This window comes from Chelon labrosus (assembly GCF_963514085.1).
Source record: "Chelon labrosus genome assembly, chromosome: 8".
Taxonomy (NCBI): Eukaryota; Metazoa; Chordata; class Actinopteri; order Mugiliformes; family Mugilidae; genus Chelon; species Chelon labrosus.
Window position 1 is genome coordinate 16039383 of NC_140358.1, and position 18045 is coordinate 16057427.

The 18045-nt window shown below is 40.7% G+C and overlaps 2 protein-coding genes across 2 annotated transcripts; one reads left to right on the plus strand and one right to left on the minus strand.

Annotated features, from left to right (window-relative positions):
- Window positions 1-3255: 3255 nt before the first annotated feature.
- Window positions 3256-10121, plus strand: zdhhc15b (zDHHC palmitoyltransferase 15b). Its single transcript, XM_084549640.1, has 11 exons — window positions 3256-3388; window positions 3810-3836; window positions 3950-4044; window positions 4126-4246; window positions 4540-4609; window positions 4883-4915; window positions 5250-5370; window positions 5547-5679; window positions 5804-5930; window positions 6172-6290; window positions 8449-10121. The coding sequence occupies exons 1-11, from the start codon at window positions 3271-3273 to the stop codon at window positions 8490-8492; spliced, it is 1008 nt and encodes a 335-aa protein (XP_084405766.1). The 5' UTR covers window positions 3256-3270; the 3' UTR covers window positions 8493-10121.
- Window positions 10122-10304: 183 nt separating this feature from the next.
- uprt (uracil phosphoribosyltransferase (FUR1) homolog) lies at window positions 10305-18021 on the minus strand. The gene is made up of 7 exons (XM_084549641.1): window positions 17571-18021; window positions 16130-16172; window positions 15968-16037; window positions 15183-15245; window positions 13171-13332; window positions 12380-12478; window positions 10305-10832 (listed from the first exon to the last, which is right to left on the minus strand). Exons 1-7 carry the CDS (start codon window positions 17801-17803, stop codon window positions 10726-10728), a joined length of 777 nt encoding a protein of 258 aa, XP_084405767.1. The 5' UTR covers window positions 17804-18021; the 3' UTR covers window positions 10305-10725.
- Window positions 18022-18045: the final 24 nt, after the last annotated feature.

Here is an 18045-nt window from a genome sequence, read left to right on the forward strand (position 1 = left end):
CAAACTCAGCTAACACTGGATTGTGTCAGCCATTGTGCTCCCCTCGCCGGTTAATAAGCCTGCATGGTGGTTCATTGTTGGACCGCGGTCCTTTCGCACTTTTCTTCAGCCACGCATGACTTCTCCCCAAACGGGCTCTCCTCCAGCCCCTACTGTCTGTTTATGTAGACTGCCACCAGGGCGGCAAGGAATGCACTTCCAACGTGATGTGCTTGCACACATCTCTGGGACGAGGAGTCTGCCTCAACCTGCTGCTACGGGCTGTTTGTGTTTTACTTTTACACAGGGGTAAATGTTTTGATTAAAAGGCCGTTACTATTTTGCTAGTCACAATGACTTTGTAGTGGAGGGGTTTGCTGCCGCGCTGATGGATGGATGGCCGCTCCCTGCCTCCAGTGAGCGGTTGAATGAGAGAGGAGCTGTCATCGCCCGGCTGCCGACACTGTTGCCTGAAGAGAGAAAGAGGAAGGCGGGGTGGTGGTAAGTGGGGGGCGGAGGGGGGCAAAGAGAGCAGGAATTGGATGGAGAGCCAGCAACAGGACAATGTGTTGAAGTGGGAGAAGATATCGGGGAAAGGAGCAGGCCTCAAAACATGTGTGATGGAAGAGAGAGAGAGAGAGGAGGTTAGTGCTGGGTGCAGCTCACCTCACGCCCCTATCCCAGAAGGCACTGCAGAGAAGGAGTCTGGATTACGTAAATAAGGAAAGCAGGTGGTACTGTGAAGAATTCAAACCCGTCTACACAGCAACAGGCCTGCTGGGCTGTTAGAGTCCACGGTTAAACGCTCCTCCGACCCTGGGGTCCCATGATGAAAGGTTTCACAGCTTTCCGTAATGGGGAGACAATGACACTTGTTTTCGCACACTGCGTAGGACGACCACGTCAGACGATGACGGCATATCATAAATCTTGAGAACGGGAAAAGTCTATGGATGAAGCAGCGTCTCTCTGAAGAGATGGAGGAGGAAGAGTGGGAGGAGGAGGAAGGGTGTATTAAAGATGAGAGTTGCTCACTCATAAACAGAGATCAATGCTGATAGTGACATCAGCAGTCTTCCTGGAATTAGCTCAGTTTGTTTCTTTTTTTTTTCTTCTTCCACTCTTCCTTCTTTTAAAAAATCTCAGTGACCAGCGTGAGCCAGAAAACCACGGGTCTACGTTCAAACAAGTCTAATTACCAGTATAATTGGATACCTTGATGTTCACACACACTCATTCATTATACAGACTCCATCTCCTTTGATGCAGAATTCTAAAACTCGCGGCGCACGATCAACACGGCTAATGAGTTCACATTAAACTAACATTTGACTGCATACAAATCTGAGATTCTGTAAAGAGAAATGAGTAAAAGATGTGTTCTTAAACTGCTTGGATTACATCTGCAGCAGCAAAAGCAGAAAGTCACTGGTTTAAAGCGGTCTCACAGTGCCTCCTATTGGGAAGTCATCCAAAGTGCACGGGGTGTTGATTCTATAACAAAATGTCAAATTCAATTTGACATTTTAGGTGAGAAAAGAAACAAACGATTGCGACTCTGTTTTTTTAACGAGCATCAAGTTTTGAAAAATTGTAGATTCTGTCACCACACTCTTGAAAGCCAAAAACTGGTGGCAAGATGCTAAAGTAGAGAAACAGAAATGATGCAGTAGTTAAACAGTGTCTTTAATAATTAATAAAGACTGGACAATTAAATAATTTTGAGCTGTTTCTCTGGCTCCAGACGTCTTTTCAAGGAATGGGGTCATTTGAAGACTCAGGCGCAAAACTGTAATTAATGAAAAGGAGAGTTGTCTCCAGATTTGTTCGTTTCCATCAGAACAATCCAGAGAGAGCAACTCGAAACATGTAAATAAAAAGAAATAGAACACAGTGATGTTCTCACTGAGTCTCAGCACGTCTCGCTTTGCAGCATGCAAATGTAAATGCCATCAACTTTAGAGAGATCAGAGCATCGACACAGGAGCAACCAGGTCAAGGTGATGAAAAGGTCGGCTGTCACAGGCCTGAAACTGAGATTTCATTTTTAGCACCTCCGTGAAGACCAGAAGCATTGAACGCCCACAACTTCCTCCTTGTACCCCGGTGCTGTAACAAGAAGCCAAGTGAACTCTGCCCGACATCATGAACTTCAAGTAAACATGTGCAAGCATTGTGCACTTCAGCACTTTGGTACATGATGCTTGCACATAACTGTTCTCGGAAACTGATGTCACAAAGAAAAGTTCACGTCTAAGCGCTGCCTTTCTTTATTAGTTCGGTTTACTATATATTAATTCGACACGACGAGAAAGACAAGACCTCAAGTCACACGTGTAGGCAAAATGTTGACACAAATAAAAAGGAAAGTCCAAATCTTATTTCTACTGTGGTTCTTGATGATGGTGTTACACTACATTGTCGTAACACACGTGTAAGACTTACTGTACACACAAAAAGTAAAAAATTATTACATTAATAAGAAACAGGCCAAGATGATGCAATTTGCTCAGCGTTGTTTGTTGGGGTTTAGGAAAGGGAGGGCTCTTTATATTAAAAGCTAATTAACTACAGCAGCATTCAGAGCTTACCTTCAAACAATGATGAAGTCGTTTTGCTCTTGGGAGGTCAAAACAATTAGGGGGTTTCTTGTTCGTGTGTGGCCTGCTGTTGTGCAAGCAACAAATGAAGCACAGGGTGGTAAACAATTTAATTTGATTGAAAAATTACATTTAATAGGCTAATGTTAAATCATTGGCTAGGTGCAGCTGGCGACCCTTTGTCATACATGCAGTTTCTATTGTATTTAATTGTTCAAATGTTTGTACTTATTTGACGTTTTATGTGCTAATGTGTTTAAAGGGTCTGCTGCTACTAATTTCTGGATATTTTGTGAATTCTTTTAGTCATACATTTGGTTGGATTGCCCTTTTTTTTATGTTTCAGAGCCCTGGAAACATGTTATCCGTTAATTATATTACTTGAATTATTTTATTTATTCGTTTTAGCTGAATTATTACAGGGAAGTCAGGCACAAAGATGTAAATTAAGCCTAATTCGTATTTGTTTACTTAACTCTTGACTCTCTCATGTTGCCATGTTATGTGTTTGTTACGCTAATGCATAGAAATAAACCACAGTATGCGTAATATTAGCCACGTACTGCTATAAAAAAAACGGCAAAGATACAGATCTGGCAACACCAGTGCGTTGAATCGCTCCCCGATGTCGCTGATAAATCCCAGGAATTGCAGTCGAGCGCAGATGAGAGCGGCGTTTAGATGGGAGAATATGGCTCTCTCCAGAGGTTTGAGATGCTGTCAAAGGGTTTTCTCCTGGATACCTGTTCTAATCATAACCGCGGTTGTCTTGTGGTCGTACTACGCCTACGTCTTTGAGCTATGTCTCTGTGAGTATGACAAAGTGTTTGTTGTGATTTTGGGCCGTTTCTTCGCGGACGCCGCAGATTACCGCACAGACAGCAGTGTTGATAAAAATAACGTTGTCGGCTCCGGGGGCTAGCAAACTAGGCGGAAGTGGATTAGGGTGTGTGCTTTACATTTGCTTTTGAACTAATTGCGGCGAGCTGTTTTGAAGCGTAATTTAATATGTAATTTCCTCTTTAGAAATTAGTGTTAACCCCAGTTTCATACACAACTATTGTACCAGTGTTGCTCCTAGCTAACAGCAATCTGACAATCTGGCTAATCGTGTTAGCCGGCAAATGTTTCCCTACGGAAAAATAACAAATGTCAGTCGAAACAACTTCAGTGTCGCTAATCTCTGGTGTCCAGCTTGTGATTTATAATGTCACGTTGTTGTTTTGACAGTTACACTCACCAACACGTTGGAAAAAGGTAAGTTACCCCTCTCATATTTATGCCACAAGCATTATGCAAAGCTAAACCACAAGATAAAGTAATGTGGCGGCTGTTGTGTAAATGATTCTGGCTGGTTTTTGTGCTTGCAGCGGCCTATCTGCTGGTGTTTCATGTCTGCTTTGTGATGTTCTCCTGGACCTACTGGAAGTCCATATTTACCCCTCCTTCATCGCCATGCAAAAAGGTATACCTGCACACCAGAAGGTGGTATTTATTCACTGTAGCGCATGCTGTTTAAATCACCTGGTGTGGTTTGTGTCTGCAGTTTCAGCTGTCGTACTCAGACAAGCAGAGATACGAGATGGAGGAGAGGCCGGACGCTCAGAAGCAAATCCTGGTTGAGATTGCAAAGAAGCTCCCCATTTTCACTCGAGCTCAGTCTGGAGGTAAGCCGTGTGGTCAAATAATCTTGTGCCTGCTATTGTTCATTTATCTCAAAACCACCGAGGTTGCCAGGTGGTTACCTTAGCCACAATCCATCCTGTCGCACATAATCTGTGTGCGACGAAAGCAAGCAAGCAGGCTGGCGCAATTAGCTCCGAGCATCCCCATCTAGCGTGATCGGCCAGTGTATCTCTTTCATTAGTGCTGATCGCTAAGATCTGGGCTGCAGGAAGCACGGGAAGGGTAAGCTCGGCTCAAATGTCGTCCATTCAACTGGCCATCCTCTTGTCTCCAGCTATCAGGTTCTGCGACCGCTGCCAGGTGCTGAAGCCTGACCGCTGCCACCACTGCTCAGTTTGTGAAATGTAAGCCACTCTTTCCTCCCCAATTCATTCATCTAGAGAGGTTGGCCCCTGCGAGGAGGTATTTGTTGGCCAGGCGCTGTTGTGATAATTAGAAGATGTTGCTTCGATGGCGTGCTATCTCTTGGAAACAATATCTTAATGGTAAATCAGTGCTATCATGTGTACACGTGAAGAAGGTTGGAAAAAGTTTGTAATTCAGAAATTATTTAAAGGTATTTACTGCCCTAAAGTAAGTGTCATACTCTCAAAATGATAAAGTGTCTTTCTTTTCAGGTGTGTCTTGAAGATGGACCATCACTGTCCCTGGTAAGTTGTAATTTGAGCCGTTGCGATCAAATGAATAAATACTCAGATCTGATTCTCCCTACGCGTGTTGTCACTACTGGAAATACTCTGGACAATTACCTGCTCTATTCACAAATGGGCTCAGTCAGACATTACACAGACTTTGTACTAAAGAGCTGATGGTGTAAAGTGTGTTTAGTGTCTGTTTTGAGTGATTGTGACATTTGGGGTTTCTCTTACAGCTCTTGTGGTTCACGTCTAGAATAGTCTATGTGTAAATGTGCAAAACCTTATAGCTCAGTGTCCTAAAAAAACATGTTGATTTTCTCTTTGTTTTTTCTTTTTTTTTTTTTAGGGTCAACAACTGCGTTGGTTTTTCCAACTACAAGTTTTTCCTGCTTTTCCTCTCCTACTCGATGCTGTACTGTGTATTCATTGCAGCGACAGTCTTTCGGTATTTCCTCAAGTTTTGGGCGGTGAGTGTCGCTACTCTTGTTCGACGCCTGATAATACATTCATACTTTTAGTTTTAGATTCTTCACGGCCACACTGTCCACAAGAACAGAGAAACGAGCCTTCTGTCACAGGTTACGGCTTTCAAAGCCTCCTCATTTTTCCTCAAGCTTCTAGTTCTCCTGTTTCTCTCCTCCAGGGGGAATTGTCCAATGGGTCCGCAAAGTTTCACGTCCTCTTCCTCATGTTTGTGGCGCTCATGTTCTTTGTCAGTCTCATGTTCCTCTTTGGCTACCACTGCTGGTTGGTGGCCAAGAACAGATCCACTTTAGGTGAGGGTTTACTTATTTGTTGGGGGAAAAAAATAACTTTATGAGGCCGGTGAACATATTCAGTGTTGAATTTAATTGAAGCATAAAAACACATTTTGACCTGTAGTTCATTTTCCTTTTCTAGAGGCCTTCTCAGCTCCATTTTTTGTCAGTGGACCGGACAGAAATGGCTTCAACGTTGGCATACGCAAAAACCTGCAGCAGGTATTTGGAGAGGACAGGAGGCTGTGGTTCATCCCTGTCTTTACGAGGTGAGACTTCTGTCAGGATAGAGATGCATCGGCCCTATTAAACAAATACTGTTTGCAGCAGGTTTGCAATGATGAATAATAATCTAATATATAGGGAAGAAGGATAGTTGAGAGAATGGACAATACAACCGTCTGCAGAATACAGAGTGGTTTACATGTTGAACAAAATGTAAACTGATGGCTGGAATAGTCTTGGATCTTTAACAAGCTTCTTTCTCCTTTTGCACTTTGTTCATGTCAGCCAGGGGAACGGCCACTACTTTCCCTTGAAGAACCGCAGTTCTGAATCTCGCAACCCCTTATTAGCTAATGAGGACATGTGGGATGAGTCAGACGATGGGTCTGAGGAAGGAAGCTTCGGTGAGTTCACTTAAACTTTGCCATATTTATACGTACACGCGTTCTCTGTAGGATCTAGAATACGAAGGCTCTTCGGTATCACACCTGTAAGAGCAGTCAGTGCCTTTTACATTTAAGGAAAATATGTTTTATATTCAAACTGAAGAGGGTCTGAAAACATAAGTGAATACGCCCTTTGTAATATCACTGAAATGTCAGATTGACTAAGAATTATGCACTAATTGCTTTACTTCTAAGTTTCACAACAGGCTATTTGCACTAATTTACATTTTTCGGTTGGTCTTGGCTGTAGGGGATGTGTTGCTTTACTCTTAGGGACGGGAATCGAATTAACATAGCTCCAAACTAGCTATATGCTTGTGTTTGGGCTGCAGATGTTTATTTTATTTTATCATTTTTTTAATTATTCATAGTTTGTGTTCCATGTTACTTAAGTAATTTATTGTTGAGCATGTTGAAATCAAGTGTCAGGAGGAGATTGTACCCTGACAGATAATAAAACAGCTGGTTTGGTGCTGAAAAGTATGTAGCACAGATCAGGAATTGATAAGAGAATCAATAAAGAACTGGGAGCGATAAGCAAGTCTAATAAATTCTTATACCCCAAAGGTGTTTGTTGGTTTCAAGTCTCGTGACAAGCTTGGGCAGGGTATAGTTTTGACTTTTTGTCTTCTTTAGAAATTCCTATTGGCAGTATTCTTTGAATGTCAACATTATTTTCATCATCATGCTGGAATATTCTTCTTCTGCTAAGCGTCTAGACACAGGGATTCATTGTGTCAGACGGTGTCTTGGCCTCCTCTATAAAAGTCATGTTCCATCTTGGTCTCATCTGACCAAAGAATGTGTGCTCCTAATTTTTTATCAGCCGTCAAGATAAATCCTGCAGTTTTGTGCCAAAGCAATGTCTTGTTGTTGTTTTTTCATTTTAGGAAGCTCTGATTAATGACCCTACTGCTCTTTTTGTACTTCCTAATCACTGCTGCGTTTCAACAAATTCTTTTGTTAGTCAGCGATTTCTTGGTATTTTTTCATTTTGTTTGGCAATTTCATCCACGTAGAGCCGTGACAGAGACGTACAAATAGACACGGGCGCATTTGAGAAAGCTTTTGTAATGGTCACAAGTAATCACGGGGTTATTCAGTTTTGTTTGCGTGATCCAACTCGTGTCTCTTTTTGGAAGTGATGTCTGCTTTGGCACAGATGTGGTCAGTATAGTTTTCTGAAGTATCTGTTTTTTAAGTTTTCACAACAGGAAATTCTGTACTTGAAGTAATGCAATAACCGTGTTATTTCCGTATTTGAAATCATTGCATAAGATTGTACTAACTTCTGTGGCATACTGTGGCAGTGCCGCAATATGTATGACCTTATAATATAAAAAAATATTATTCTTAATATTGGTGAACTGCTGTAGATGTGTTTTCTTCCATGGATTATTGCGGACAAAATGTGTAAAGCTGTTTTCCCAGAACCTATAATGTGGATAAGACAGAAGTAAAGACTGATTCAGGGGTAAGAGCGTGTGTTAACTTGCACGTTTTGCCCAACATTTCAGAGATCCCACTGTATTCACGTCCAACATGAACATGAATGAGACTGCCTGTGTGACCTATAACTTGTCTACGTCTGCTTTTTTGGATTAAAGTTGTGTCTTAATTGTTACAGATGAATTTACTTTTGTGATGGCAGTCTTTTTAGACGCACTTAATTTCTATGAATTTAAGATGTATCTATACACACATACAACTGATCTGATAAGATCTTCCCTAGACCCTACATCTTCCAAGACTGGAAACATGAAAATTTCACATTTAAACTATAAAAACAAACAAATATGTTGTAGAAAGTCGCCTTCTACCACCAAGTGTAAGAAAAAGGACACACTTTGTAACCTTTGATTAAAAAATCCTTGGATTGCAAGCTTCCTTTGCTGCAGTAATCACACCGAACAACTGCAGATTTGAAAATACTGGTTCAGTTTCAGCGATCTGGAGGTTTATCAGTCTCGCCTTGTGTAACTGCGGCTGCTGTGTTCGGATTCCAGCCATAACATTCTGCTACCACCTGGTGGTCGTATGAAACACACTGTATAAAACAGCATAATAAGTGCTGTGAATTTGCATACTGAAATTTCTACGTTCTCTTCTATTCCAGTTGAGGATCAAGACCCCTCTGTTACCATAGAGATGGAGGAATAAGTCAGACTGATACAGAGGATGAAGACTTATACATCACACTCACTGTGTAACACGAGGTAAATGCATTCCAAGTCACGACGGTGTTCGGACACACTGGAGCGGGCCAAACGAGCGGAATGAAACCTGGCGTTTGGATCGCCGACTTTACCCCTTGTGTTTTAAATATTGATGAAAAAAATGAACTCGGTGGAGGAACAGTGGCAGCGTCGCCCCTCCTGGTATAGCCGGATTAACAACAGCATCAGTTTTATCTGTAAAAGATTATCGACTATTACCTCGTGTACAAAAAGGCAACTGTTATTCGCCGTGGTCATACTTGTACTGTATATTTGCCTCTCGTTGTTGATCATGATGAAGGCACTGGCCTCTTATTACTAATGTTACTTGGGAAGCTTCTGTCTGGCACTGTGATATGTCGTACGCCTCTGGTTCAGGGTTGAGTTTACAGTGCTGTACATCAGAGCCTGGTTCGCGCAGGGTGGTATCGAAATTGTCCTCGCAACCAACCACAAGGCTCCAGAGATCCCCTGTACTGATTCAGTTGTGTGGCCTCTACCAGTTTGGGTTTTTGCAGCACATAGACATTTGACTTTATTTTATTTCCAGTGAACATAAGCATTTTAAAGTACCCGACTCAACCTACGCCTTATTTAATGTAAGTATCCCTCTGTGTCAGGAGTCTGAAGAATGTACCCTCCTGCTCATCGTCTTGTTCTCATTTCTGATTATCATGTTATGCTTTTATTGAATACTTCTTTTTTTTTTTTTTTTGTAATTTCTGCTGAAACTGGTGACGGTAACAAAAACAAAACTAGTACAGCTAGAGCTCATTACATCTGACTGTTACTGCAATACGTTTGACATTTTTCAGTGTTGTCATATCCTGAATATAATAGTATATCATGACCTTAGTGCTGTTGGGTACATTTGTTTGGGGGGGGGGAAAAGTACAGTGATGGGGTTGATTTTTTTTTTTTTTTAAATCTGGGATGAGACATACTGTGAAAAGTTTTTTCTCGTTTTTGTATTATCCCAAAAATCAGATTTTCCATCATATCAGCTGTCAACTAGTAAGATAACACTTGCTGGATGATGAAGTGAAACAGCTTTCATCATCGGGCACAAAATCACTCATAGGAGAGGACGTATTTTCTTCTCCATTTCCATTTTTGATCATTTAAACGTTCAGATAATGTACATATCTATATCTTAACAACTGCTCCTCATCCACTGGTTGGTAGAGGACAGTGGTCTTCTGCAATATGATGTTGGTTTATTTTGTACCTGTGTCTATGTATTTTTAAATTTTTAATACCGATTAAGCAGACCCTCGTTGTCGAGGCTGTGTATTTATCCGGTGTACTTAGTTGAAAACCATTTTTTGTATCCAAGTACGCTCCTTTATTCAGTAAAACGCTGGGCCTAAATCCACCTTTGGATTGTTTGATCTTGACACTTTAAGTCGCTCCATCAGATCTGTATTTCTATGTTGGGTAAGCCAAATCGAATGCTGCTCATGTCTGAGACGTAGTTGTTTCTTGATTAAAAGAGTTTTATCTAAAATATGATTTCGTGTTTGAACGCACGTATCAAAACATTAGGAAAGATGTGGACGTTGAGTGTTTCTATGTAGCCTTGTGTCTATTTATTGTTATAATGTTCACCCTTATTTTCCTCTGTGTATTCATTGATTCATACCTGCTGCGGGCAGTGTCTGTATATTTTGCTCCATTAAGTGACGTTTAAAATGAACTGTAGAAATGATGTAGGATAATTTATAGAATTAGAAGATGAGAAATCATACCCAGTTGTCAGACGGGGATTAAGTATTACTAGAGCACATATGGTCCCATTTGAACTCTCTTTGGATCTTTGGAGTATGTGATTGTGGTGCTTCCCCTTTTTCCATCACTACCAAAAATACTGACACAGTTTCATTTGCAAATATAAAGTCTTTATTGAGCCGTCAATCGTTGTAACATGCAAAATAAAATGCTCCAAGTTAAACTCTTTATATGTTTAAGTGACTTCTTTCTATAGAACGAGTATACACTGCAAAAAAAAAAAAAAAACATAATACATACAGTGGATCAGATTAATGATTTGGTATTGGTTTGGAAACTTAGCAAATTAAGAAGCAGCAGCATTTGGCACAACAAGGAGAACATGAGATATGATGAGATAAGTATAGCCAAAACAATATGCAAGCCATGTTCCTCAGGTTGTCCTCGGTTCAGTCAGTGCCAAAATACCTCTGTCCAAAATGCGTTGGAGCCACAGGGTGGACCTCTGTGGTCAAGATGGTGATATCTGGGAACTCCTGGATGATAGAGTTGGCTCCTAGAAGAGACACAGGCATCCAAGTAATCAGTGGTGTAATGGGAAACGTAGCTGTAACAAGTTGAGAAACTAGCAACCAAAATCATCTGAGGTGAGACTGCTATTAAATGCTAGTAGGGATTTCAAAAAATAGAACACAAAGACTATTTCCACCAGCCAACTATTTTCTTTCTGAGGTATCTCTAGTTGCCGCTTCATCTGTGGCATGTGGGTGCAAGGGTTAGTAAACACTGGGTGCTCTTTAATACGCTGTGGCTAACAGTGACGTCAGAGGAGTGAGACAAACAACACTGCAAACTTGTGGTCTGTGCAGCTAAATTATTAACTGAAGCTGACTATATCCTCATATGAATTGAAGGAGAGCTGCACATACAGGTTATTAATTGTAGCTCCTTGAAGGGTGCAAATACTGTTGAGGGACATTGGGGTAATTCCACACTCATGTAAACATGACTCAACATTTTAACACTGCAAAGTCCTCTGGGAATCCCCAAAGGCGATATAACGCATTCCTATAGGAATAAAATAAGTCAAATAATATGGATTTATCCAGTTTAGAGCATTAAATAGATTTTAACATTTTGTGGAAACATGCCCTTCGGATTTAAATACTTTGTGTGTTTAAATGGAGACTTTGAACACAGAGGTTTACCAGAAGAAAGGTCAAGAGGTTTCCCTCATTAGAAATCTTTCTCGAGGAAACCGTGAATGTCCACTTTAAATGTCACCACAATCTGGACCGTACTTGGCAGCCCAGTGTGTAGGATTGGGGGAGATCTATTAGTTGAAACTGAACATAGAATCATGTTTTTATTACTGTGTAATCACCTGTAATTATTAATTGTTATGTTTTAGCTCAGAACAAACCCTTTATACATATATGGGGGACATGTCCTCTTCCATGGAGCCCGTGCAGTAGATAAAACAAACACTAGAACTAGACAGGGCCCTGAGTGTTTTTACATCTTCTTCGAAACTGAATACCCTTGTATTCAGTCGGTTGCAATCTACAACCTCACCACCAGATGTCACAAGATCCTGCACACATGTCCTTTAAAGGAGAGAAACATTTTGTAAGGAAACTCACTTCTCACCTTCTGCTTCTATATCAGTCAATTTAGCCTATGTCAGCATCATTACTCTTGTCCTTTGATTTTTCCATCAGCCTTCTCAGACCCAATCCGTCCCAAGACCCTGTCCTTTCTGTTAGACGTCTCCATCAGCCTATCTGCTCCACCAACCCTGGACTCTAGACTCCAGGGGGCGTCTACTATCTTCAGCTAGGACTCTGAGGTTGCTTCTCATCAGTCTGACCTCCAAAATATTTAATCTCACTAGTTCTTGTTACTTGAATAAATTTTCCCCTCCTTTTTGAACTGGATGTTTAAAACGTATGATCTGCAGTGTCACTGAACAGCACTGCTATACGAAGACAAAGACACAGCAGAAACAGAGCTGGGAGAGATAGAGGACAAAAGATGTGGTCCCGTGGGTAAACAAAAGCAAACTGGTGATATATTGCGGTTGGATTGAACTGGGTGGTATACCATGAGGTGTGGAGAAGAGACTGAGTAGGATAATATGTTTGGGCTGCACTCCGTGCTCTATCAGGACCCTCACCGCCTCAATCACAGTGTTGCCTGTACCTGGAGACACAGAAAGTTTAAGGTTAGAGGTTTGCATTTACAGAAATAATAACTGTGTTAGATTTGCTGACTCACCTTTACAATATTGAGGGTTTATACACTATAACACTGCATGACATTTTTCTTAAAATGCATTTCACTGGTTCATTTTGCTAGCATCTCAAAAGATACAGACTAGTGAGCCGATTGATCTGACAATTAGTCTGGGACATGACAGGCTTTAATTTTTCACCCGGTCAACGTGTATAAATAAATCAAATGTTTCATCATTCTGACATAATAAAATATACCTTCCTTCTGGCCAGAATCACTTTTTTTTTTTCTCCAAAATCTGAGAACAGAAAAATGCTGCTTTGTGACATTAGGAAACCAGGGCTATTAAGCTACTATTTTTGTTGGCCCTCATTATGCTATTCAGCAGCCTGGTGGCTATCTCCCAGGCAGTGTATAATTTCTCCCATGAGAGCTATAATTATCAGAGCAGTGTGAATGGGTCTGTACGATGTGGAAGTGCAGACTTTGTGGTGAAGGTCAACCCGAGGGAGATTTCTCAAAATGAATAAATGCATAAAATGTTTTTTTTTTTTTTTTTTTAACTCAAAATCAGATGTCTCTTCACATTTACCTGCTAGTGGAGGTGATAAACTGGAGTCATCAGTGCGATAAACTCTGCTCAACCCTCTGTTACTTACTAAGAATGGGGTACATGAGCAGCACTTTTCTTCTGTACACATCAGGGGGGAACTTGGCATAGTAGACCTTAGCTTTCTGTGTCTCCTCATCGCTCTGGATGAGGATCTTGCCGATGCGGATGGAGCGGCAGCAGTCCCGGAGACCCTGCTCCATGGCCTCACCTGTGAGAAAACAACACTCCTCAGTCTTGCGAACAGATGTGATGTATGCATTAACTACACTTCCTTTGAACGTGCCTCATAAGCATAAAATCAGCCAAAATATGTTGATTTTACCATTGTGAACCTGATTTTCAAGTAGATTACACGAGCAACGGCCATAAATAATCACTTCAGTTTAACAGATTCTGTATATCTCTGGACATGAAGTGACGTTTGTGTGCACCGCTGTACAAACATGCAGAGTGGAAGGAACAGCTGGGAACAAGTCAATCAAACGTACATTTAAAATGGCAATTACAGATGTGGGAAATGCGCACATTGTTCAAATACATTTGACACAAAATCTTTTAGTCACCCCCATTCTGGCAGAAACTATGAAATTAAAGATTTTATTAATTGCCTCTCATATATATATTAAAATGTCCTTGTGGACTAATGTACATAGGCCAAACTAAACGCAATTTAAAATTAAGAATTGCGGAACACAAAGCAGCAATTAGAAATGGTAACTTTGATTACGCAATTGCAAGGCATTACCGAGATAAGAGTCATGGACCAGCGACTACCCTCAGGTTCATAGGTATTGAAAGAATCAAACCCTAACTACGAGGAGGTAATTTAATCAAACAACTTTTGCAGAGAGAGGCCTTCTGGATACATAAACTCAACACAGTAGAACCATACGGTCTGAATGAGGTACTGGATCTAAGTGTATGTAAAGTTTATTATGTATATAGATTATACTTTTGTAAATAGAGTATATTTTTGTAAAGAGTATATTTTTCTATATAAATGAATTGTTGTTGGTTGATATGGGTAATGACCTAAATTAAAATTTATTGTACTTTTTAAACATACAGCATAATTTTGATACAAATGCGCTGAAATGACATAGATTGGGTATATGTACATGCAAGCTATAATATGCAAGACATGGATTTGATGATATTTATTGTATTCTCTGGTGTGTTAGTGTGTGGAGTATTCTCACTGGGTCTGGTGTGGTCATGTGATGTTGCTACCATCTATTTCACCTGCGGATGTCAGATTGACTGTGAACCTGATGAAGCAAATTGCGAAACGCGTTGTTCACGCCAAATAAAGTCAGCATAATACTCTCCAGTGTGCGATGTATACTACTTTTTGATTTTGTAATAGTTATATTGCACACCATGAGCACCTGGAGGAAGAAGGGCTGTGCACAGGGACTTTGTACCTTGGTACATTTAAAATATTTATAAAATATCCACAAAAAATATACGTATATCGATGCCTAAAATCAAAATCACAGCAACAAACCTGTAGACATTTGCCCTCCACCTATATCAAATACTAGTACTACTGAGTACTGCTTAAATTTCCCCACAATCTAATACAAACAAAAGAAAAACAAACAAAAGAAAAACAGAAGAAAAACAAGAAGAGCACATGTTTTGGCTTGCATCACACACTTCCGATGCACGATGCCTTTAAAATGTAGCTTCTAAACAACACTGTGTGTCTGACATGCCCACATTACTCATTCTTCGACCTTGCGTTACCGTCATAAAATGATCACAGGGGCTTAGCATAAGACTATGATAACAGTGTCATACAACTGGAAGGTGGAGGACAAGAGAAAGTCCCTCCTGCTTGTGTTTTGTTTCGACTGTGGTGCTATCAGAGATCTTGCTATGCGAGCATGTAGAAATCTGTCCGTATCTAACTCAAATGCCCAAAATAGAATGGTTTGATGGTGTTATCCAGTAGCCAAGTTTCACTGAGACAAAATCTGGCTCTGGATAATTGAAACAACAACAAACATTGTAACTCCTTACATGCCTTACAAGGGAAAGACAGGTTTAACTCACCACTTCTCATAATGCTGACTCCACAGTTGCCCCTTTCAAACTTGACACCATCATACTTGTACCCTGAGGGAAAAAAAGAAACAGGAAGAGTCACAAGTGTAGCTTTGCTGAATAAGCCCACTCAGTCATATATTATGCTGGAGGTGTAATAGTGCAGGATGGGAGGCCTGCATTTATTCATGCATTTAAAATGGTTAGATGGCTCATTTAGTTTCTAACCTTGTTTTTTTAAACCTGAACAATGGGCCTCATGCGTGAATGTTTGCTATGTTTCTGCTTACATTTGTTCTTATTCAAAGCAGTACGAGGAAATAAGAAAATCCTACGTGGGATTCCTGTAACATGCCCTGACGGCCAAATCCAAAGCATACGTTAGATGTGCGTGCCAAGCACAACACAATTAGCATAAACGTCACGTTAAACCCATATAAGGGCGGCGGACTTGAGTGCTGTGTGGAGAAAACGCGAACCCCTGCAATATGACAGGTAATGTTATACGTAGACAGGTAAGCGAACAAGAAAATTAGCATTTTGCCTAAAGAGGCAGACCTTTAAGTGTAGTTAATAAAAATATATTTACTATTTTCAAGTGTGTGCTAGGGTCACACCCATCCATAAAAATGCAAAGCATGGAACATCATCACTGCAATTAATGCTGTGGCTACGCAGCAAATTGACACACCTGAATTTCACTTCACCCGTAGCTTACAACATGCACATTTTTGTTTAAGTTAAACTAAAACATATCTGGCAACAGTCTTTACTTCATGCATCTGAATCCCCACCTGTTGGTGTGGTCACAGTGCACTCCGAGTAGGGGAGCTGATTCAAGCCCTCTTCAACAACTAGTCTGATCTGTTGTTGGACAGAAAAAGTGATATGTATTCTACAAATGTAAGCCTACATACACAAATGTACAGTATTTAGTGACTATATCGTGATCTTACCAGTCGGTCTGCACAGAACACAAAATCTCCTCTGCTGGTTGTCCTGAAAAAAAAAAAAAAAAAAAAAAAAATATATATATATATATATATATATATATATAAAAGGTTACAGCTGCTCAAGATCTCTTAACAATAACAGGATATGTTCACTCACTCATAGACCTTTGGTGCTTGTGCAAATTATTTTATTGTATTTTATTATCCAGATTATTTCCGTGACTAAGAAACATTCCGCACCCTTTATCAGCTTGTGTCTTTATTAGAACTACATACCGATCAGCCACAACATTAAAACCACCGACAGGAGAAGAACATTGACCATCTTGTGACAATACAATGTTCTGCTGGGAAACTTGGCATTTGTGTGGATCACCCAAGCACACACACACACACACACACACACAAAAACGGTTTAGGAACAACTCAAAAAAACATGTAAAAGTCGCTTCTGTTGATTCTTGGTTGTTTTTTTGTTTTGTTTTTTATTTTGCCACTGAAATAGGCCATCGCCTCTCAAAATAATTTCATGACTAATGCTTTGCCTAGCCACAAGTTTTTAGTTTTCTTAAGTTTGGTTTAGTTTCTAACCTTATGCTCCACTAAGGAGCCTACAACAAGTCACAGTAAAACATGAGCATTTTTTTTGCCATAATAACTAGAACATTTTTAACATTTTTTGTATAAACGGTTTTAACTTGACAAAATTAACAATCTAAATGGAATATTATTTTATTATTTATTTTAGTATGAGAGGGAAGAAACATTTACATCCCGCTCTGTAAACCAGGGCGCGATCAGCGGCAGCTTTGCGAAATGCGCCATTTAGTTTGCAGTCTGGACGCAGAGTGGCGTGGGTCACCTCTCTGCTCTGACCGCTGTCTACTGTGAGACTGACCACCTGTGAGTGCTTTGGGACGGCAGCACCCGCTGCTTGTTGAGGACAGTAACTGAAAACCGATGAACCAGAAAAGTCTCCAATAACACCAGAGAAAGTCGCTAGATTTGTCGCTTTTGACAAAAAAAAAGTCGCCAAGAGGATTTGAAAGTCGCTAGATTTAGCGAAAAAGTCGCCAAGTTGGCAACACTGTTGTTGACCTGGCCTCCAAATTCCCTAGAGCCTAAACTGCTCATGTATCTGTGGGATGATCCATAGATGTCCCTCCCCTCAATCCATAGGACCCACAACTGTTCTGAGTGACAACTGTTTTGGAGGCACAAGGGAGACCTACACAATATTAGGTAATATATTAATATGCAGTGGCAATAATGTTATGCGTGATCGGTGTATATATTAACAGTAAGTTAAATATTCAAACTATTTTTTTCTCCTTTGAAATGTAAATATTATATAAGTCCTGCACAGATTTCCACCAGATTCACATATGTGGTTATCACTGTCATGTTGTGGCCTGTGTGTAAGTACGGGACAGAGGGGACTCACTTGTCTCTGATTATTGTCTGCAATTCTCGGATCTGGTCGTTCAGAGGAAGCAGTTTGAGCTGAGGTCCCAGGTTGTCCTCGCTGTCAGGCTGTGTGGGGACATCACTTGGTTCTGAGTTGGGCAGCACTGCAGCGACGTTGCTGTTGTCTGCAAACCGGACCTGCTTCATTGAGTGCTCCTGGCCACTGTTGACACTGTTCATCTGCTGATTGTGGCATGGCATCTTGAGCATGAGACCAAAAGTCCCTGAGCTAAAGCTAAAGCCTGCTAGCGCAACTTGGCCGAGCGACACTCTTACTAACAGTATCCCGCCGATTTAGGGAAGCAACGCACGGACAAAAAAAAGGCAAAAAAAGCACATATATACTCTACCACGTCGTGTGAAAAGCAATTTAACGGGTGTTATTTCTCCAGAAGCGTTTCATAAAGCGTACGTGTTTGCTCGCTAGCTTTGACACTGACGCGCTGACGTCA